Source organism: Zeus faber, assembly GCF_960531495.2.
Source record: "Zeus faber genome assembly, chromosome: 9".
NCBI classification, from domain to species: domain Eukaryota; kingdom Metazoa; phylum Chordata; class Actinopteri; order Zeiformes; family Zeidae; genus Zeus; species Zeus faber.
The window spans coordinates 9,658,731-9,681,099 of NC_137197.1; the positions used below are offsets into that span (position 1 = coordinate 9,658,731).

Below are 22,369 nucleotides of genomic sequence, written 5' to 3' on the forward strand. Positions count from 1 at the left end.
CGCGTGTAAAGCATTTGTTGATTGGTAAAAAAAAAAGACAGGTCTGAAATATGATCTGTCTAGGTGATAGGAGTGAAATCAAATTCATATATTGGAACATTTTGAGACTTGCTTGTTAGCGTGCACCCATACGCCCCAGCTAGATCTATTGGATCTGAGCGTTAAGTTCTTTGGCCTCGTAATTTTGCATAATTAAGGTGGCGCAAGAGTTTGAAAGAAAAAAAGAATAGAATTGTACAACCTCATTTAAATACTTAAATATCAAATTGTCTGCATACAGTATTAGTAAAATAACATCGACTCAACAAATGACAGGAGCCTAACTCTACGCCCGTAGAGGGAGCGATTTGATCGCCCGACTATATCACACTTCTGACCAGCTTTAAAAACAAAGTGCAATTGGACAAAGTCTTCAGCCGCGGATACTACCGTGTCTGAGGAGAGCACCCAGTTTTAAGGCACTACGAGCAGTGTAAACATCCTCTAGTGTTCTAACTCTTGACAGTAAAGGGCGTGTCCGTAAACCTCGAAGGCACGGCTACAACAGTAATTCATGTCTCTGGAAGACTGAGGGAGGTTTGTAACAAGAAAAATACAAAAAAGAAAAAAAAAAAAAAAAGGCACTGGAAACATTCCTTCATTCAACTCCCAATTCTTAACTCTTCCATACGCAAGTCTGCTGCACGTGATGGTAGTTAAAATGGTAGAGTCGCATACCAGCGAAGAGTCTCCAGTTTGCGTCCATCGGGTCCTTAACGAGATCAGTCCCACGTCTCGGCCCTCACTGTTCGGTACAGTCCCAGGCCCTGCCCGCAACCCTTCCCAGCGGGATCGGCTCCGCCCACCCGCCCCCCACCCGCGGGCCCCCCTCGGCGGGCATCAGTCACTTGATGCGGTGTCGGACCAGCGAGGACTCGTCGGTGATCTCCCCGGAGCGGCGCCGGCGGCAGGGCAGCACCAGCAGCAGCAGCAGGGCGAGCAGCACGGCGGCACACAGCCCCATCAGGGCGTAGGACACCACCCAGAGCAGCGGGTCCTTCAGGGTGCCGCCCGCGCAGTCTGCCGCCACGTCCGCCGCCGAGAAGGGCCCCGCGATCTCAGAGAGGGCAGTGCCGCCGCTCACTGCGGGGGAGAGGGAGGAGAGAAGACGGTCAATACCTGAAAGTAGTGATATACAGACTAAACATAGTGCTGCTAATTCAGAATATCGCTCTGCTGACATGCCACACTTAAGTACATTTTTTATTATTTTCTATTTTTTTAACACTTATGTAGTCTAAGAGCAGAGGAAATTATCTTCTTGGTAACAGCTCGTTCAGGGTACGGAACGGGGCGGGCCCGCCGCGGTGTATGGAGACAACAAATGTCTGGCCGCCCCGTGCCATCAAAAAACTAACATTCTCCACACGTCAGCGTTAAGATCCTCGAGATGCAGCGATGAAACTGCTGTTTGAACGTGAGCTCTTCAAATTTTTATTGACTGAAGAGTAAGTCAAAGTTGAACTGAACTGCACGCCCCTTGAGCCACTTCCAAGGCAGAAGAAAAGGCATTACTCAAAAGCAGCCAATTCTAGTCACAAGCCCCTGTCTTCTCCAGCCTTCGGGGGTCAAAGTCTCCAAAAGTTTGCTTTGTGCTTAAAGTTTCCCCAAAGACGCCCTGTCCAGGTTCTCATTCACATGGGAACTGCGGGCAAGGGATCCAGGACGGATCGCTTTCAGACCGCAACATTTCGTATCTTCGCTATCACATGGAAGGACGCTCCTGTGGGGAATTTTCGACCTCCGTGAGGATGATGAAATTAAAATGAATGTCGGAGATTTTGTCAGTTCCAGAGTTGGCGAATAAACCTTTATCACGAGGAAACATCGGAATATTCAAACCATTTCACTCACAGGATGATCCATGAACATGAAATCAACTCAAACAAACATCTGCAACCATAGCCCGAGTCAGGAGCCATTAAGTTTTCGATACATGTTTGACGACAGACACATTCATTCACAGCTCGCAGCCCCAAATGCACAGTAACTGGCCGATGTGGCAGGAAGGAGAGGGCAAAATATATATATCCGAATCGGCAAGTTTGGGAAAGTGAGGTTTGGATAACCGGAGTTCTACGGTATCTGATGTTCTTCAAAAGTGTGAAATGATTGGATCTGATGGATACAAATTAAAATGGAGCCTCGTTTTGAAACAGGTGAATAAAACCTGCTTTGTGTGATTAAGACACTCAAAGATTATTTTGGGCAAATTATTTCCCCACAAGAGCGGAATTCAGCAACTTCGGGCACGGGGAGAGGAAAGAAATAACACAAAAATACACCCGCTTCCGATACCGACCAATCACTCCTGTGATTTTTTTTTTGACTCTGATCTGCCCTCACCTGCACAGCTGCTGAGCGCGAACCCCACCCTCCTCTGGGCGCGGTCGAACACCACGTAGAAGCCCTCCATGACGGTGGCGCCGATCACCAGGCCGTTGGCCGACGAGGAGACGCCGAAACGGAAGCAGTCTAATGTGCCGTCCACGTCCATGATGGGCTGGATGTAGAGCTGGGCAGGGGCGAGGAAAATCACAAAGTGAGTTTCCGCACCAGTCGCTTTCGGCGCCGGTGGTTAATGAGGTCGGCGTACGAGCGAGCGCTTCTCCGCGTACCTGTGGGAGGATGGTGATGCGGAAGGACTGGCTGGTGTTGGTGGCCCTCAGATAGATGGAGAGTTTGGGGAAAAACCTCCAGGGAGTCTCTCCTTTCATCCAGCAGGCCAGCTTGGTGCCGGCCCAGAACCCAGAAGAGAAGTCCTGGATCTGGGCCGGCGAGGGGGCAGAGGGTGAGAGAAACGAGAGGAAAAATAAGCATTAGCACAACCCCCCTCTCCCAAGGCCAAAACCGCCTTGGACAGTCAATGGATGAAATTGTCCCACACATGGCTGCGTGCAATAGCTCATGATCATCACACAGGATTTTATCACAATATTTGCTTATCAATATATATTGACATCTCCATGTCTAAATGATAACAAGTGTGATTCGTGGCACGGAACAACAGAACAACCGCTGAACAAGAACGCAGGACAATATTGAATTAAGGAGTGAATCCGGGAGCGGCGTGAGGAGCGGCTCGCATACCAGCGAAGAGCGCGTGATGGCGTCCACCACGGCGTCAAAGACGTTGACGGGAAGTCGCAGCAGCGTCGTCCCGCTGTCGACGATGGCTTTATCCATGTTGTACTGGGACAAAGGGAAAAGCGGCGCAGAGGATTACGGGAGGAGAGGTTCCTACTCACTGATGCTCTACGGTTGATGCTTTGTTTCCTGAGTTTTGGTGATACCTCACGGATAACATTACAATTTTAAAACTTTATTTCACCGTCAATATTAAAAACCTAGTACTAAAGGCACACTTGTACATATACAGTTATCTTAAGAAGTAAGTAAAGCTTTATTTATAATATTTTACAATATTTATTATTATTTATAATAAAATAAAACAAAGATAAGGCTTTATAAAAATGCTCATCTATAAAAATTAGTTAATATGCATTATATACACTACTATATTTGTCAAAATGTACAGAAAAAAAAGAATCCCACCGGGGTGATTAAAACTCAAGGTATTCACACAGCTTGTGGTTTACCTCTCTGCAGTCCAGGTTTAGGTTCTGCTCTCCGACCTCCAGCTTGAGCACCTCCACCTGGTAATACCACTCTTCTTTGATGGGCGTGTACCACATGGCTCCCCGGTACAGAGTGGGTTCAGCGCCGCCCATGATCTGCAGGCGGAGCAAACACGACGTTCACTCACGCTGTCTTTCTCCGCTTTCTTTGGCTTCGCTAATATGCAGGCGGCACCATTTTGTTGGCTGTTGAGAATTGCCGTTGCAATTTGAGGCACAAGACTAGCCCTGATAAAAATGGGCCGTGTTTGATTCAATCGGGACCTGGCAGACTGGGATCGTGTAGAGTCAGATTTGTGACACACACACACACACACACCTACCTACAGGGCAACTACCCCGGACTATCCAGACTCAGCCCGATCTGAAATCTTTGCCAAATCAGTCTTGAAAATCACGTCATGTGGCTAGCTTTACAAGGGCGACTGTGAAAGCAGCAGCAGCACACACACACACACACACACACACACACACACACACACACACACACACACACACACACACACACACACACACACACACACACACACACACACACACACACACACACACACACCATCTGTGTCAGGCCGTCCAGATGACTGTGACAGACCGTCTCACGGGGGAAGTGCGATCTTAGCTTAATCAGCTCCGCGCTAACTAGATTGGGCTTCCAGCGGGGAAACACATGGGGAGGCACAGGAAGCTGCGTGTGCGCGATCATATTTCTCAAAACGGGCCAATCTGCTCTGCCCAATCCACCCCACGCAGGGCTTGTTTAGTGTGGGTGTTTATGAAGCTCTGCCAGCGCCCGGAGAAGGGAAACATTAACTAGCACTCTGACGTGCAGCATTTACACCTGAACCACAAAAAAGGTGGTCAAATATGTCCACAAGAAGGCCTAGGTATCAAAACTCAATACTTATACAGTATCAACCGAAAGATATCAAAGGGAGCCGAGTAGATCACAAAGACCTCGACTCTCCTCTCAACCCGTCCCACCCATTTTTGTGTCAAACATCTAACAGCGATACGGTTACCACAACCGGGTCGTCATCACCTCCAGCAAAGGTCTGAGAGGCCTCGTTCTGTGCACATCCCTGGTGACTACTCACAAGACTTCCTCCCGCCGGGTCGGCCGCGCTGCTGGCGGAGAGGCCGGCTCCGCACATCTGGAGGGAGAAGATGTCAGGAATCCCCGTCTGCCGCACCACGGAGTTGAAGAAGGGCTCCACCGACGAGTCTGGCTGGAGGGAGGCAGGGGGAGGAGAGAGGTGTGGGCAAACAGTAACTCGTGCTCGTCGTCTGGGCCTTGAGACCGTGAGGCCGATTCCTCATTTTCTGGTTAAGTTTCAAGTCGCTGACTTGCAGCGATTCAATTGACGGGAGAAAATGAAGAGTCGAAATAAACCCCGGCTAAAGAGCAACGACAAAAGCCATCGGTAATAAATGGGATCTGGATTACATGAGACTGCCAACACAAGAGGTTTGACCAAAAATTTTGAGTATGCTATTGACCCACTGGAAAACAGAATGAAAGCAGAAATTCGGACAATACACATGGGTCTGGAATGGCTCCAGTCTGATACGTCTTTAAAAGAAAGTAATCGATATGTACGCGCATGGATAGATGTGAAAAATGAGAGACGCGGGCCAGAGATTAAATGCAGTACAAGAAATATACCTCTCCGTAACTAACACTGTTTCCCATCCTTGTGACCCTGAATAGTTTTGCAATTCTCTCTTTTTTTTTTTTTTTTTTCCCCTTCATGCCATCAGCTGGAGCTATGCATGTGATGCATGACTAATGCCGTGCGTGACACTGACAACACAAAGTGGTTAGTGTGAGAATATCTTCGCTTTTATCACTACATATGATCTCAGAAGATTCCGCCCTGCAGCACAGGGAGGAATAACTGAGATGTGTTCGTGGGGTTGAGATCATCAGGCCCCCTCGCTCAAATTCCTGTTTTTGGACACATGACATTGCTAAGGCGCCGGATGTCAACCACGGCGCTTGAATTTTACGCCTCGAGCTCAGAACAGCACCGTAACGGAGAACATTCAATGTACAATCAATTGTTTATCTACGTAGGCCACCTACTCGTTTTTCAAAATTTGTTTTATTTGTGAGGATTTGTGGCAAATTCTTCAAGAATCTAGTTATACTATAATCTATCTTATACTGACTTTACACCTGAGGACTAAAGTTTGACTCACATTTTTCACAACTGAATGCTTCCATTCATATGATGGGTATCGTAGAAAAAGAAGGCATTGAATAAAGTACTCTATTGGTATCGGTATCACTTTAAGGATATTGTAATTTTTTTAAACAATACCAAGCCCTATCCACAACTACCGTCAACAACACCAGACAGGCCCTGTTAATGCACTCGCAGCGCCTTCTGTTTCACACAGGCCTCCACCGAGGCTCACATCCGCCCCCAACTACCATCATGACACGTCTCATCCACAACCGATGATGAGCCCTTTCAGACGACCTTGAATACCAAATTCTAAAAAGTGACATCGCTGATCCGGCCCTAACCCCCTCATCTCTATCGGTTTCATTTGTGCCTGCCGGCTACGATTTGCTTCGGCTACTAAATCTGTAAACTATAACCTCTTCCTCCCAAAGGCTCCCTCCATTACACCCTCAAACGGAATTGTTAACTCAACAAAATGCCCCGTTCGCTCCCTCTCGTCTGAGCGCGGCACCAATTATCCGTGGAATCTGGGGCTGTGATCAAACATCTGCCAACAACTTATAGTTCCTCACCTTACCCGATTGTCCAAAGTTATGACTATGAACAATCACTGTGACATCCCCCCCCCTACAAAAGCCAAGTGTTGTATTTTCTTTGATAACAGGATTCAAATGAGTATATATGCCCACGCTTTCAACAACGTCCGCCAAAGTCTTTAGAACGTGGTTATGTGGGCTGGACCGAGCACAAAATGTCCTCCAGTGCAGCGGCGACTTGCATCTTCTCATACCCAACGACTGAATCCAGCCTGTTTAATATCGTGGAACATTTGGATAAAGATTGCATTAAGAGCGTTCTGAACTGGAGTCTGGAACCACCACAGACAATAAAAGACCTCTGGTGCCAAGAGCATGTTCAGGCCTTTGAGACTTTGAAAATGTCTGTGGCAGAGAAATCATTTTTAAAAGTGGTGCGGCGAAGGGTCAGCATTCGTTGCAGTGCTCGCAAAGACAAACTCGTATTTTATTTCCTTTTTGAGTTTTATTCCGGATTGCACAAATGGCCTTTATATCCGAAGTGAAACCTCTCTCACTGAAGCAAGGCATGATCCATCCCAACACGGACGACATCCAGTGAAACAAAGAGGCAAGGAGGGTTGACAGAATTTAACCCTTTAACTACCATGTATATTATTTAAAAATATATAAATAAATTATATATACACACACTGCTGTCCTTATTGCAGAGAGTATATTTGCTTATCAGGGAATTTAAGACATAGAACCCAAATTATAGAAAACTTTTTCACTCCACTTACCCGTGCCAGATTAGGGTACGCCAGACCCAGAATGCCTTGCCAGTTGACGGCAGGAAGGAAGAAGCCGTCAGAGGAGAGGATGGCGGCAATGTTGATGGTGATGGTACCGGCGGGGCCCTTGGGGATGACAACGCGGTCCGTACCGAGCTCACCCCCCCAGTTTCCCTGCGTGTACCTGACGGCCACTGCCCGCCCGGTCGACTGGTAGGTACTGGAGCTAAACACACAGAGGAGGCGTCCATGTTGGCTCTGGAGAGAGGCTACATTCAGACATGCTTCGGTACGATGAAGGAATTGGTTATCCCCCCCCCCCATTTGATTTAATCCAAGATATTCATTCTTTATATTGTCGGGGTCGGTCAGTATTTGAGAGCAGCTGTGTTTTTATGCGTCATATTACTCTAAATTGTCACTCACAGGACAGTGTTGAAGTAGTGTGTAATGAATGGGTGTGGAGCGGCAGCCACGGCAAAGTTACTGCTCCCTGTGTCCACCAGGATGTTCAGCTGTAAAACAGAAGGAACACAGGGTTTTTCTTTATTAGTCATTCTGCTTATCTGATCCAAGCCAACCCTTCTGTAAATTGGCTCTAATGGTGAAGTCAGAGCTAAATTTTCACTGGACGATGTTCAATATGAGTATCTATCATCTTAGTTGAAAGTGATAAAGCGGCAGGAGGATTTTTTTTTATTTTTATTTTTTTATGCATTACCCTAGTGGAAAATATATCAGTTTATCTTGGGGTCAAAGTTTATTTGGCAGCAAGGCAGAAGGTACCAACCCCAGATGACCCAAACACCCGCTATAATTAGTTCAAAATGACTGAGAAGCATTTGGGTCAAAGGTGTCAACAACTAGTGATTTTCGGGCTCTCTTGACCGGTCCCATCGCTGGTATGTGTCACGTGGACGTTGAGTGGGAGCGGGAGCCCACCGCCGCTGGGATAATGTCGTCTCCCAGGAATCGGCTCAGGAGGAAGGAGGAACCAACTCGCTAATAGACTTTTGTCACCTCCACTACAAGTCGTTGGGAGCCAGTAAACAGTCATTACCAAACATACCTCGCCATTTAAAACAGAACACCCGGAGTTCCGCAAACTCCCGATAAATCCCCGCAAAAAAGGTGTATCTGACATTCCAGTGCAGCTTTAAAGTGTAAAGTGTATTAGAGGTGATTACATGCGGTCGGGTCACTTTTGTCTGCCCATTAATACTGCACAAATGAATTCAAACAGTGAAACGCGGTGCTGGTGTTCCTCAGAGATGGGAAGCAATATTTCCAGGGTGTTTGTTTCAATTCGATGGAAGGTTAACGTCGGAAAAAAGGCGGTCTCAATCGAATGATTGGCCGTGAAGACCAAAGTCTCTGAGAAATAGGAGTGGCTCAAATGAACAGATTCTACTTGCTAAGTTACATTTAATCATATAACTACAACCAACACCTTATTGAAAGGGTTCAACATTTTTTGGATCCATGACCTTATTTTAAGAACCCAGAATTCTTGCGACAGCAATTCAAATAGATCTATAGTAATCAAATACATATCCATATGGAATCAATTTAAAATATAAATCAATATATTCATCTTAGAAATGTCCCATGACCCTGTGTGCGTAACAGGGGCCATAGGTGGAGAATGTTTGCCTTTTTATCATTCTTTTGTGTTTGCCTCTGTTGTTGCAACAAGACCTGATTAGCAGGAAGTTTTTAAAGCATACAAGAATGAGTTGGAGAGCTTTTTGGAAAAGCTGCCTCACACGCACACGCACACACACGCGCACACACACACACACACACACACACACACACACACACACACACACACACACACACACACACACACACACACACACACACACACACACACACACACACACACACACACACACACACACACACACACACACACACACACACACACACTTCTACTTCCTTCTCATTGTTGAGCTAGTCTTTCAGGGGCAGAAAAATCTCAGGTTGTTCCTGGTGGTTAAATGCCACTGTCACCCAATCTGTGAATTATGGCTCGAAGGCCTATCGAACAGGGGGAGGCTTCGTCAGTTCTGTGTCGCAGACTTGTCCGGTGGCCGCTGGGAAGTTCCAGTTGGCACTTCTGTGGAAATCAGGCCTATCGGTTCCCCCTCATTGGACCGGCTCCGGACCCATGACTCTGCCATCTCACAGATGGCATCGCTCCACTCACACCAAAGCTAGAACTGGCCAAACACAGATAATCTGAGCCTGAAGACTGCCCATGAAGGAGTGTGTGTGTGTGTGTGTGTGTGTGGGGGGGGGGGGTGGGGGGGTCCTTATTCCTGCATTTCTAACCTTTACTAATCACACCATTTTCCCATAGCTGGCCTGATGAGCCTCGGGCAAATGTCTTCCCCTTGTTGTTGATGCGGGCCGGCTGCCTGTTCCGCTGCAGTTGAGCGTTCCCAGGCTAATTGGTTGTGGCTCGCTGGTGGCAGCATGCATCTGCTACCTGTTTGTACCAATTAGCAGATGTGAGGCGCACCAGTTGATGCCTCAGCGTCGCCGTGCTCATACTAACAGATGTGGCAATTAGAGGCTCATTTTGAATCGCGGCTCATTTGAAAACCGGGGCCCGGTTATCAAATCGCTTAGTTTTTGCATAGAGTGTAGTCAAAGCGTATTGAGCTTAGGGGTGTTTTCACACTGCCAAAACAAACTGAGACAAGGTGAACTAAGCTCCGCCAGCTGGGATAACACGTTTTTCGTGTTTGTGGTCTCCTGAAGCACACACTTATTAAGCGAAACGGGTGTTGGATGTTTTGTGGCATTTCATGGAGAGATTTGATAAGATGGTGATCTTTTAGATTGTGGTCTTAATTAGATAAAAAAAAAAAATGCATGCGCCTGATAATCCCCTAAATATTGTAAGTCTTGGGGAGTGTGTTTTGGCAAGAAGGCATTACAACGATAATATTACACATTCCCTTCACAGGCCAACAGCATGGCAGACACTGGACTGATAAGCCTCTGTGAGCCTGGGAAACTGAGCAGTGCCACTTAGTCTTAAAAGCCCTGATCTTTTCAACTTGAGAGAAAGGCTCGAGGATGAGAGCCAATTTGGTCTTTAGATAATTTACCTACAATTACAGCTTGCTATAAAAACAAATAGTCATAACCTACAATGTGAAGTCTTCATTGGTATTATACAGCTTCATTGAGTTTTCACTAAGAGGCAAAATGATCTACTTTCCCATGGGTAAGAATGTGTTCAACCGTTTTTAATCATTAATTTAATCTTGTGAAACATGCATGCGGGTAAAATGGTCAAATGAGATTGCTTCTTCTCATGCAGCTTAAGGGCATTCAACTGTAAATACACAGTCTAAAGTGCGGGCCGGGCAATACACCAGTAGAATATAGATATTGTGATGTGAAACTATACATTGTCTGGGGTTTTGGTTATTGTAATGTACTTAGATGTTGTGTTTAATGCTGCATTACAATAAAGTCATGGCATTTTCTGTTCCAATCCCACCTGCTTACTGATACTATCTGTTATCCACATTACTAGTGATTCTGTCTCAAATATTTATTGTGTGTAAATATTTTATGAAAGCGCCAATAGCCGTCGGAATATTGTCAAATTGTGGATATTGTGGTATTCGTCAAAAATATTCTGATATTTCATTTAGTGAATAATCGCTCAGCCCTACTTAGAGCTACTTTATGTTCTCCGGGTGCCTCGTAATCCTAGTCAGCTGCCTGGTCATGGAAGCAACAGTGGACCTCACAGGCAACATCATGTGAGTGCATGTGAGTGCATGTGAGCGGGGGTTTAGTCCAGCTAGAGACCCCGGAGACACACTGCCTGCTGGGCACCCCGCACTTCATACTGCACTCCGTTGTTAATAATGATAATAATAATTTTATTAAAGCAATGAAATGTGTTGCAATAGAAGGGATCTGTCTATTCAACCAGGTCCTGCTACTGTCCCAGGTCCTCCATCACTGCTCCCTAATACCAAAACTAGTCGCTGGCCCTAAAGTGGAAATCCATAAGATCGTTTGCATTGGGTGGATTACACCACAAGTCCCAGAATTCCATTCAAAACCGCAATGTTTTGTGAACGTTGCATCCACAGTGACAGCTTACCGTCGATGTCTTCGCAATCTGGGAAAGGCGGACCCCGCCACCGAAGAAGGAAACGGCATTTACAAGAGCACAGACGATAGCGCAAATAAATGATATATGGTTTCTTAAAAAAGTGCCACTATCTAAAAAAAAAAAAAGGTATTGAATAGGAGATTTTTTTTACAACATTATCTCACGGATTACCGCTTTAACTCGCCAGTGACGGAAAAGAAAATTAAAGAAATAACGAAATGCAGTATATGAAGGATCACAGACAGACAGACAGACAGAGGAAATTGCGGTGTTACAGCTGTTCACATCAAAACAATAGTCAATAATAAAACAAGAATAAATATGAAAATATGGCAATACACAATGAAAATTACCAAAACAATAGCAATATAGTATCGACAACAGTTAATTGTGCAAGTGTGCGCACACATGAAATACACATCTGCACATAAACCGTGTGTACCTTTTGTCCAGGGGTCCCGATGTCCATCTCCATGTAGTATCCTCTTCCAGAGTCCCCCTGCAGGTTGCTCACCATGTCAAGGAAGTTGACCGTCCCGGTCGGATCGGAGGCCAGGGACAGGGCGCTCCCTCCGGAGCTCTGGATCCGCTGCAGCGGGGCCGGGTCCAGGTCCGAGGAGTTGAACTTCCCGACGAAGAGTTTGAGGGGGACGGCGAAGAAACAGTCGCAAATTCCCACACACAGGGTAAAAACCAGCGCCCTCGCCGGGGCGGACGCAGACCCGCTGCGCGCCATTTACAACGTTTTATTTGTTTCGGTTTGGTGTGTAGTCGTATCGGTGATTCGTTGGGAGTTAAAGCCGGGGGAGGAACGCCGGCTCCCGGTTCAAAGCTGCCTCCTCTTGCACCGGTTTAAACTTCGCCATCGTGAGAAACTTTTTTTTTTTTTCTTCTTTTTTCTTTGTTTGCTTGGGTTTTTTTCCCCCACCCTCACCCACCGCTTTCACTTGTGATACGCCAGGTTGTGCGTCCGGGCGCCCTCCGTCTCCAAAAGGAACAGCGGCATCTTGACGTCCGGAGCACACGGCGCGACGCTCCCCGCGGTGCGTTCCCTCCTCCCCGTTTTTTGTTTACTTCCTACGGTGACGTCACGCCCGGCCGCCCAGACGCCCGGCCGCGTCACGCCCAGCTGCGTTCCGTGGGGACTCGGGGAGTCGGTTAATCCCGGGTCGGGTGTGCCTACCTCCCGGGTTCAGTGCGCGCCGCTGCCTCTGTTCGAGACGGCACGGCCGTACATCGGGCGACTAAGAGAGGCGTTGCCCCCGCGGTCGCTGCCTTTGGTTTATGGGTGATTAACAGCTCTCTGACCTCTGGCAACTTCACAAACTGTTTCAAACACGCCACTTCCAAAAAAAAACCAAAAAAACGGATCTTCTATCACCCAATAATTACAGACCAATTCCACGATTATCTTTTCTTTTTTTAAATCTACGGTACTGGAGAAAGGGCATCTCCACCCAATTCGTCGTACGTACAATACTGATGTTTTTTAACAGTTTTCTGTCGGGTTTTTAGAACTCGCCACAGCCCGGAGGCAGCCCTTGTGGGGGTCTCCAACGACCCGCTGTGAACTGCCGATAGAGGTGACTGCTCGGTGCTCGTGCGCGGTCACGCTGGGGGGAGGGGGGCGAAGGGACCTGCTCTGCAACTCCTGCGTTCATACCTGCCGCCGATGGATCCCTCTCCGTTGGTGATAGCAACAGCCAGTTCCTCTGTTGCTGATGTCAACTGTGGTGTTCCTCAGGGGTCCGTTCTGGGCCCGCTATCGTATCGCTCTCCAATCGAGTGGCTCCAGCGGCTTAGATCATTTCCTTGCCTGCCTCGGCGATATAAAATGTTGGATTTCCCAAAACTGTTTTGAAACTGAATGACGATGAAGCTGAGGTCATCTTTGGCCAATCACATGCCACCAGCCTTCTTTGCAGTAAGCTGGGTTCACTGGCCAGGAGTATTAAGCAATCTGTTTTGAAGGTGGTGTTAAAAATGTTGTCCAGTCTTGTTTCTTTCCAAAATCAGATCATTCTTGTCTCCCACTGATTTGCACAGTTATTCAAGCTTTAATTTTCACCCACCTGGACTACCGTAATGCACTTCACCGACTCCCGACTAGTGCAGAACGCTGTGGCCCGAATTCTAACGGGCACCAAGAAATACCAACACGTTACCCCTGTGCTAGCCAACTTACGCTTGGCTGCCAGTTTTATTCGGCATTGATTTTAAAATGTTATTGACCACTTTTCAAGCTTTAAATGGCCTCGCTCCAAATTATATAAAGGATTTATTGACTCCCTATGTGCCTTGGCGATCTCTGAGATAGGTGGATACAGCTCTGCCGGTTATTCCTGGATCCCGGCTTGTGACCAAACGTGACCGGGCCTTTGCTGTCAGAGCCTCAAGACTGTGGAACACTCTGCCTATTGACTTCAGACAGGCTACATCATTAGCGTCTTGTAAAGGGGACCTATTATGCTCCATTTTACAAAAGTTAATATAGGTCTCTGAGGTCACCAAAACATGATTTTTGAAGTTTTTGCTGGAAAATCCACTCAGATTATACATTCTTGCCATTCTAACGTGCCTGTATATCACTGTGGTGTGGGGTGGTGTGGTTTAAGCAGCCACACTTATCTTGGGTCTAGGTAATTGGGCCCGGGATACAGGGTGGCTGTACGCCTGTTGCTCATTAGAGCAATCATTGCGCAAACCCCCATCCCCACACACACGGGGGGGGGGAAGCCTCTGTCATGACAATGTTCCGTCTTCTCCTGACTTGTTTCATCTTTCCCATTCTCTACAACAAATCGGTGTGTTTGCAACATCTCTGCCTGTGTCTCTGTGTCGCATCCGGCATCCGGATCTGCCACAACATCCTTATTCCAAAACAGGCTGTTTCTTTTGTGGGAGGAGCCACCCTCCATAATTATATAATAGAATTAATTGTCTGCGCTGTATGGGTGTCGTGTTCATGTAGTGTTTGGTGAGTTTAGTAGTCTGATGGCCTTTGGAAAAAAGCTGTTCCTGAATCTGGTGGTATTGCACCGCATGCGGTACCGCTTACCAGAAGGTAGGAAGGAGGGTGAACAGTTTGTGTGCTGGGTGGGTGTGGTCCTTGATGATATTAGTGGCTCTCTTGTGGCAGCGAGATGGGTACAGGTCCTGGATGGATGGTGTTGGGATCCTGGAAATGCTAAAAATGATCCCTCCCAGGTTGGTTGATGTGTGGAGCTTCCTCAATAAATGGAGACGGGTGCGATGCAAAATGGATCCTTTATTGGCGCTACTGCAGCAGGGTCAATTAGCAGCGTCAAAGGCGAAGAGACGAGCCAAAAAGACAATGACGTCAAAGACTGCAACCCTTATATAGTCTAATCTAAGCAAGTCATCACAAAAGGCTATATGGGTCACAAAGCGACTGGTCACAAAGGGACATTTCCAACCAGAGGCGCCATTTTAGGCAAAACGCCCTATCATTCCTATCAGGCGCCATTTTAAGCGCCAAACTACATCCAACAATGGTTGTGCTGTTTTGGTGATCTTCTCTGCTGTCCTCATCACTCTTTGTAGGGCTTTCTGGTCAGCAGCAGAGCAGCTGCCATACCAGACTGAGAGGCTGCTGGTGAGAATGCTCTCAATAGCACCCCTGTAGTAGGTGGTGAGTGCAGCAGGGGGGAGGTCAGCTCTCCTCATCCGGCGAAGGAAGTAGATGTGTTGCTGGGCCTTCTTTACTAGAGAGGTGGTGTTGATTGACCATGTCAGGTCGTCTGTGATGTGCACGCCCAGGAACTTGGTGCTCTTCACAGACTCCACTGCACTGCCATTGATGGTGAGTGGGATGTGTGGCGTGTGTTTCTTTCTGAAGTCCACAGTTATTTATTTTGTCTTGTTTGCATTGAGATGTAGATTATTGTTGTCACACCAGTTGATGAGTTGATGTACCTCCTCTCTGTAGGCTGAGTCGTTGTCGTCACTCATGAGGCCCACAACTGTTGTGTCATCTGCAAACTTAATGAAGTGGTTCGAGTTAAATTTACTATGCCGAAAAACGTCCCAAAACGACATATTATACATGGCCAAAAAACGTCAAAAAACAACATACTATACTTGGACGAAAAACATCAAAATATACTATGCCGGAAAACATCCAAAAACGACATATTATACTTGGATGAAAAACGTCCAAATATACTATGCAGAAAAACTTCAAAAAATGACATACTATACTTGGACGAAAAACATCAAAATTTACTGTGCCGAAAACGTCCAAAAACGACTGTCTTCCCTTTGCCCTTTACCGATACTGGCTTTCTGGATGAAAAACGTCCAAATATACTACGCCGAACGGGTAGCCGGTGTTGTCTGCCAGCTTCTTAGGACTATTTAATCTGAGGGATAGTTGGTAGGCTCCCTTGTTCTAGTTCACATACACACACACACACACACACACACACGCACGCACGCACGCACGCACGCACACACACACACACACACACACACACCTCATCCATCTGTCTGTGCCCGTCCAGATGACTGCGACAGAGCTGCTCAAGGGGGAAGTGTGACCTTAGCTTTAACACAAGCATTTCCCCTCACGTGGAGTGAGTCCTGCACATACCACACTGATGACTTATGGTTGATTGTGTTGATGAATTGAAATTCCCTCGAGGACCTCTAGGGTGACACCCACCTCAGTTTGGGAATCCCTCATCTGAGGTCAAAATAGAGCCACCACAGTATCACACTGTCGGACAAAGAAGATCTGCATGCCACCTAAACTGATAATAATAATAATAATAATAATAATAATAATAATAATAATAATATAGAAATAATAATTCGCTATTTACTTTGGTAATGGCTCACTGACTAGCCATCACTAGCCAATCATGCCAGTCATGTCTTTGCCTGGCCATTTAGTTTAGTCTGCATGTTAATTCCTGACCGACCCGTTACTGTCCTACCTCACCCGAGCCCCTGTCCTCTGATCAATATAACGATCTTGAAACCCACTGCACTTTGCTCGGGATGAATGAAAACCATTTGCTGAGAGGATGATGAACTCCGACGTTTCCTCTGAGCTTCTAATGTAAAATCAGCATGTCATACGGTGCATTTTCACATCCGGCCCCCAGAAAATCATAACTGCATTTACTGCTGAGGCTATTGAGGAATCTGTCTGTCTGTCTGTCTGTCTGTCTGTCTGTCTGTCTGTCTGTCTGTCTGTCTGTCTGTCTGTCTGTCTGTCTGTCTGTCTGTCTGTCTTTTTCTCTGTCCGTCCCTCTTTCTCTCTGCCTGTCTGTTTCTGTCTGTTTGTCATTTTCTCTGCCTGTCTGCCTGTTTCTGTCTGTCTCTCTGTCTGTCTGTCTTTCTGTTTCTCGGTCTGCCTGGCTGTCTGTCTGTCTGTCTGTATGTCTGTTTCTCTATTTGTCTGTCTCTCTGCCTGTCTGTCTGGCTATCTGTTTCTCTGTCCATCTGTCACTTTCTCTGTCTGTCTTTCTGTTTCTCTGTCTGTCTGTCTGAATGTCTGTTTCTCTGTCTGTCTGTTTGTCATTTTATCTGCCTGTCTGCCTGCCTCTATGTCTGTCTCTGTCCGTCTGTCTGTCTGTCTCTGTATGTCTGTTTCTCTGCCTGTCCCTCTGTTTCTCTGTCTGTTTGTCTGTCTCTCTGTCTCTCTGTCTGCCTGTCTCTCTATCTGTCTCTGTCTGTTTCTCTGTCTGTCTGTCTGTCTGTCTGTCTGTCTGTCTGTCTGGCTGTCTGGCTGTCTGTCTGTGTCAGTCTGCCTGTCTGTGTATTTCTCTGCCTGTATGTCTGTCTGTCTGCCTGTGTCTGTATGTCTTTCTCTGTCTGTGTGTCATTTTCTCTGCCTGTCTGTCTGTTTCTCTGTCTGTTTGTCTACCTCTCTGTCTGTCTCTCTATCTGTCTCTGTCTGTCTGTCTGTCTGTCTGTGTCACTCTGCCTGTCTGTCCATTTCTCTGTCTGTCTGTGTCTGTATGTCTGTCTGTCTGTATCTGTCTGTCTGTATGTATGTTTCTCTGTCTGCCTGTCATTTTCTTTGTCCGTCTGTTTCTGTCTCTGTCTGTCTATCTGTCTGTCTGTTTCGCTGTCAGTCTCTCTATCTGTCTCCATCGGTCTGTTTCTCTGTCTGTCTGTCTGTCTGTCGGTTTGTCTGTTTCTCTGTCTGTCCATCTATTTTTCCCGGGCTGTTTGTCTGTCTGGCTTTCTGCCTGTCTGTCTGGCTATCTGTTCCTCTGTCCGTCTTTCTGTTTCTGGGTGTGTCTGTCTGTCTGTCTGTCTCTCTGCCTGTCTGTGTGTCTCAGCCTGTGTGTTTCTCTGTCTGTCTCTCTGTCTGTTTCTCTATCTGTCTGTATCTCTCTGCCTGTCTGTCTATTTTTCTGTCTGCCTGTCTGTCTGTCTATGTCTGTCTGTTTATATTTATGTTTGTCTCTCTGCTTGTCTGTTTGTCATTTTCTCTGCTTGTCCGTCTGTTTCTTTGTCTGTCGGTTTTTCTGTTTGCTTGTCTGTCTGTCTGTTTCTCTGTCTGCCTGTCTGTCTGGGTGTCTGTCTGTCTGCAGATAACGGTTGCAGTGATGACTTATCAGGCAGTAGAATCTAACCACGGTTTTCCTTCTTTTCACTGTGGAGCTTGTTGTGCGCTGGGTCTTGTGAATGATCCCTTTAATTATATTTGCTGATTCCTCCTGTTCTTTTCATGTGATATCAACATCCATTTGGCCCCCAACAAATAATTAAAAAAAAACCCACATTGTGCTCTGTACTCAATAAACACCAGAGGTCAGTTAAAATATTTTGGGTAATATTTATATTTACTCGACCTGCCTGGTCACCAGAACGCGGAGATAAATTGCAGGCTGAAAAACAATGCTGAGCACCCAGCTCATGTTCATTTGATTTGTAAGTTATTTTTCGTTTCACATGTATTCATCGTTAATACAATATTTAGATTAAAAAAGAAAAAGAAAAATAACAATTATTAATCATCAATTTGCGTTTAATTTTTACCTACGCTGTGATGGTCACATAGCGCTATTTTCTAACAAAAAAAACAACAACAATTTTCGGACAATATCCATATCAAAGAATCCTCTTGAAACGGGGAAACTCAAATAAAAACGTAATTTCTTGCATTCCATTCATCATTTTAAGGAAACATGATTCACAGAAGCCATAACTCGCCTCTAAAGACGCTGTTGACCCTTTTGCACCATGTGTTTCATTGGGTGTCAATATAATACCAGCTCCTTATTTTCCCCGGTGTACCGACGGATGAAATCACAAAGGAGAGCCACCGAAGAGTGCCGCATGTTTTATTTAAAAAAAAATAAAAATGAAAAAAAAAAAAAAAAAAAGACGTTTTTATTTGAAGTCGCGCCACGTGTGCTTCAGTACGGGCAATGGAGCCAGACGCCGTCAGACAGAGGACGCTCGGTGCGCGCCAGTTCCGAATGGGCAAGGTCACGCACGTCTCCCCTTGCGCTTCCACTGCGGGCCACGTGACGGCGCTCTTTCCCGCAGCTCCACCCCTGAGCTCCACCCCCGAGCTACACCCCTCTCCCGACGCTGTCGGCGGGCAGCGTTGGGTGAGCGAAATAATCACTTTGAGAGCCAACACCTCTACCGTTTGCCGCTTTATCCTTGACAGAGAGAGACAGAGAGAGAGAGAGAGAGAGAGACACACACACACACACACACACACACGCAATAGAATAAAATCTCATGTTAAAGAATACAACTATGGTTGACTACATTGGTTTGTATGGTAATGTTAAGTATATTATTATTACTATTCTTCCCTTTTTTCTTTGCCTGTGCTTTCAGCAGGCTGGGCACACAAAACACAGACTATTCGTCTGCCATTGCATCTAGGACGGAGTTAATCTGCATTCTTCATTCATTCTTTATCGTCAAGAACTGCTGCCATAACTCCGTCCTGTGGATGACCTGTAGGATGACAAGAGCCCAGCTTTTTGTTACACAGAACTGCCACCAACCCCCCCCCCCCCCCCCCCTCTTTGGGGAACCATCTTACCGCGTTTTGGTCTGTTAACAACTAATCATCATTACCACTCCGAGAGGGGGAGAGCCACCACAGGTGAGACAAATAAACATAGAAACAAACAACATGTACAGATGACAGCATGCATCGACAAAACATAATTAATTGAGTCCAGGAAAATTGGAACAGCAATTGGGCACGTGGTCGCTTCCTGTCATCGTTATGGCAGTAAATGAGGAAGAAAAGGAGAAGGATGTAACCAGGAGGGTGTTGGAATGTGTTCAAAGCAGGTGATGGTGGTGTGTGTGTGCCTGTGGTGAGACCGTGTGTGTGTGTGTGTGTGTGTATGTGTGTGTGTGTGTGTGTGTGAAGTGTCCGTAAAGGGGCACCGACTTAATGGATGGAGTTATGTCAGTGATAAAAGAAGCCCATATTTCATTCAATGAAACAACCTTGATTTTGAATAATGCCAAAAGTTTTTTAATTTCAATATATCTTATTAATAAATGTAACTATTGGGATGTGGTGAGATTATCTCTGTTTTTCCAACTGAGGAATATTATTTTCTTGGCAATTGTTAAGGCGATCAAAATGGGTTGGTGGTGTTTGAGTGGTGGGTCAACTGAGGAGAGGTCACCGAGGAGACATATAGACGGGGGGACTGGAATGCTGTGACCCAGAAGGGTTGATAGCTCCTTGGTGATGTTGGTTCAGAATGTTTGGATAGGTGGGCAGAGCCAGAGGGCATGAAAGTAGTCATCTCTGCTATTAAGGGAACAGGTAGAACTAACGGCTTTATCCACAAAACCTATTTTGAACATTTTGTGTTGCGTGATATGTGCTCTGTGGAAAATCCTCTATTGGATGAGTTGCATTTTGGAATTGCGGGTCATAGAAAATGTGTTGTTGCAAATAAGCTTCCACAGGTTGAAACGACAAGATCCTGTTCCCATTCCATGGTAGGTAAGTATAGTGTCATCTGTTTTAAATAAAAGTTTGTATATTGTGACCTATATGAGTAAGATGTTCCATCATCGGAGGTGGTTGTAGGTTTGTTAATTTGATTTTAACTTTTAGAGACTGCTGTAGTTTAAGGAATTGCAGGAAACTGTGACCACCAATATTATACCTTTTGGTTAAGGTTGGCCAAGATATAGGCAAATTGTTTTCAAAAATGTGCTCCAGATGAGTAATTCTTTGTCTTTTCCAAGACCTGAATGTTATTTGTCTGTTTTTAACCAGAATATCCGGGTAGTGCCAGATTTGAGTTAATTCGTTTGGAGATAGAGTGTGACCACTGAGTTTGTTGAATGTCCACCAGGCTGACAGAGTCATTGCGATGAATGGGTTTTTAAAGCAATTATTTTAATGTATTGATTCAGTAAGGAATGGGAGATCAGATATTGATAAATCCTGATATTCTGTTTGTTCAATGTCTTGCCATCCATGGCCCAATTGTTGTTCTGGTTGTAACGGTTGAATTATAAATTGAAGATGGCTCGCTAAATAGTAATATCTGAAGTTTGGGGCTGCTAGGCTTCCACAGTCTTTGTTTTTCTGGAGTGATGCTAGTTTAATTCTCGGTTTCTTGTATTTCAAATATAATTTATTGATTATTGAGTGTAGAGTATTAAACCAATTTACTGTTGGTTTGATTGTGGTCATTGAAAATATATTGTTTATTTTTGGTAGTATATTCATTTTCACTGCTGCTATCCTACCAATTGGTGAGATGGGTAAGTTGTTCCATCGAGTGAGGTCTTCTTCAATGGATTTGAGCAATGAAGTAAAGTTAAGGGCAAAAAAATCTGACGGATTGGTGGAGATATCAATACCAAGGTACAGTATCTAATGTCGCCCAGAGTGATGTTTTTTTATATAATATATCTTTATTTAAGGAATTTTTGCCTATTGTAATAGCTAAGAGAAGTTTCTGGATTACAGCATTCCAGTCTTCCCCACTGAGTGGTAAGACTGTGGTTTTAATTTAGTTTATTGAATAGTCTGAGATGGCTGAAAGTTTTGATCCAAATTTTGAACACTTCTGATAGGGACGATATTGGTTCCGTAAGTATAACAAAATATCGTCCCCATACAAACTGATTTTATGAACAGAGTTTCCTGTTTGTATGCCAATGATATTACTGTTTTGAACGATGGCCGCCATGTGAGGTTCAATAAAGATGATCCTTGTCTTGTGCCACGTTGTCTAGTGAAGTGTAACCATTAGTGATGACAGAAGCAGATGGTGTGAGTTGTACAGAACAGACTTGTACAGACTCTCAAAAGCCAAATTTGTTAAGAGTAGAAAAGCGATATGTCCAATTAAGTCTGTCAAATGCTTTTTCGGTATCTAAAGATGCAATAACAGTATTTAAGTTGTTCCTTTGAGATATGCTGATCAGACTGAATAAACGGCGCATATTGCTGGATGACTGTTTGCCTTTGACAAAGCCTGTTTGGTTGCGTGAATTTTAAATGGAATTCCTTTTTCAATTTTGTTGGTTAGTGTTTTACTAGTAATCTTTAAATCGCAATGAATTAGGCTTATGGGTGTGTGGCATGGGGAGGTTGTCTCAATCTCTGTAACCATTCTGATGAATAATGGGGATATAAGTGGCCAGAAGTGTTTATAGAATTCCACTGGGTAGCCATCTGATCCAGGTGATTTATTGTTGGGTATAGTGAAGAGAGCTTTCCTGAGTTATTCTAGAGTAAGTGGTTGATCTAATGTGGTAGCCTGTCCTGTGGATAGTTTAGGGAGGTCGATTTCATCAAGGAATGAGTTGATGTTTGATATATTTGATTCATTATCTGAGTGATAAAGCTTATTATAAAAGTCTCTGAATTTTTTTTGATGTCATGTCTTAAAATGTATCTCATTTGTCATTGAATTAAAAATAATTCACTCTTGTTCGTTACATGAGGAATTTTGTCTTTTGATGGATGATATTATCAAGTTGAGATGTAATTGTCCGGATCTCATTTCGGATTTTCTTGTCCTTTCTTCTTCTTGTGAGGCGAGAAGGAAAT

General features: G+C 45.3%; 1 protein-coding gene across 1 annotated transcript; it reads right to left on the minus strand.

Annotated features, from left to right (window-relative positions):
* Positions 1-883: 883 nt before the first annotated feature.
* On the minus strand, positions 884-12,360 carry bace2 (beta-secretase 2; the record flags this gene model as incomplete). The annotated part of the gene is made up of 9 exons (XM_080007257.1): positions 11,768-12,360; positions 7,602-7,690; positions 7,185-7,401; positions 4,772-4,903; positions 3,639-3,773; positions 3,130-3,231; positions 2,658-2,807; positions 2,386-2,554; positions 884-1,122 (listed from the first exon to the last, which is right to left on the minus strand). Exons 1-9 carry the CDS (start codon positions 12,059-12,061, stop codon positions 884-886), a joined length of 1,527 nt encoding a protein of 508 aa, XP_079863383.1. The 5' UTR covers positions 12,062-12,360.
* Positions 12,361-22,369: the final 10,009 nt, after the last annotated feature.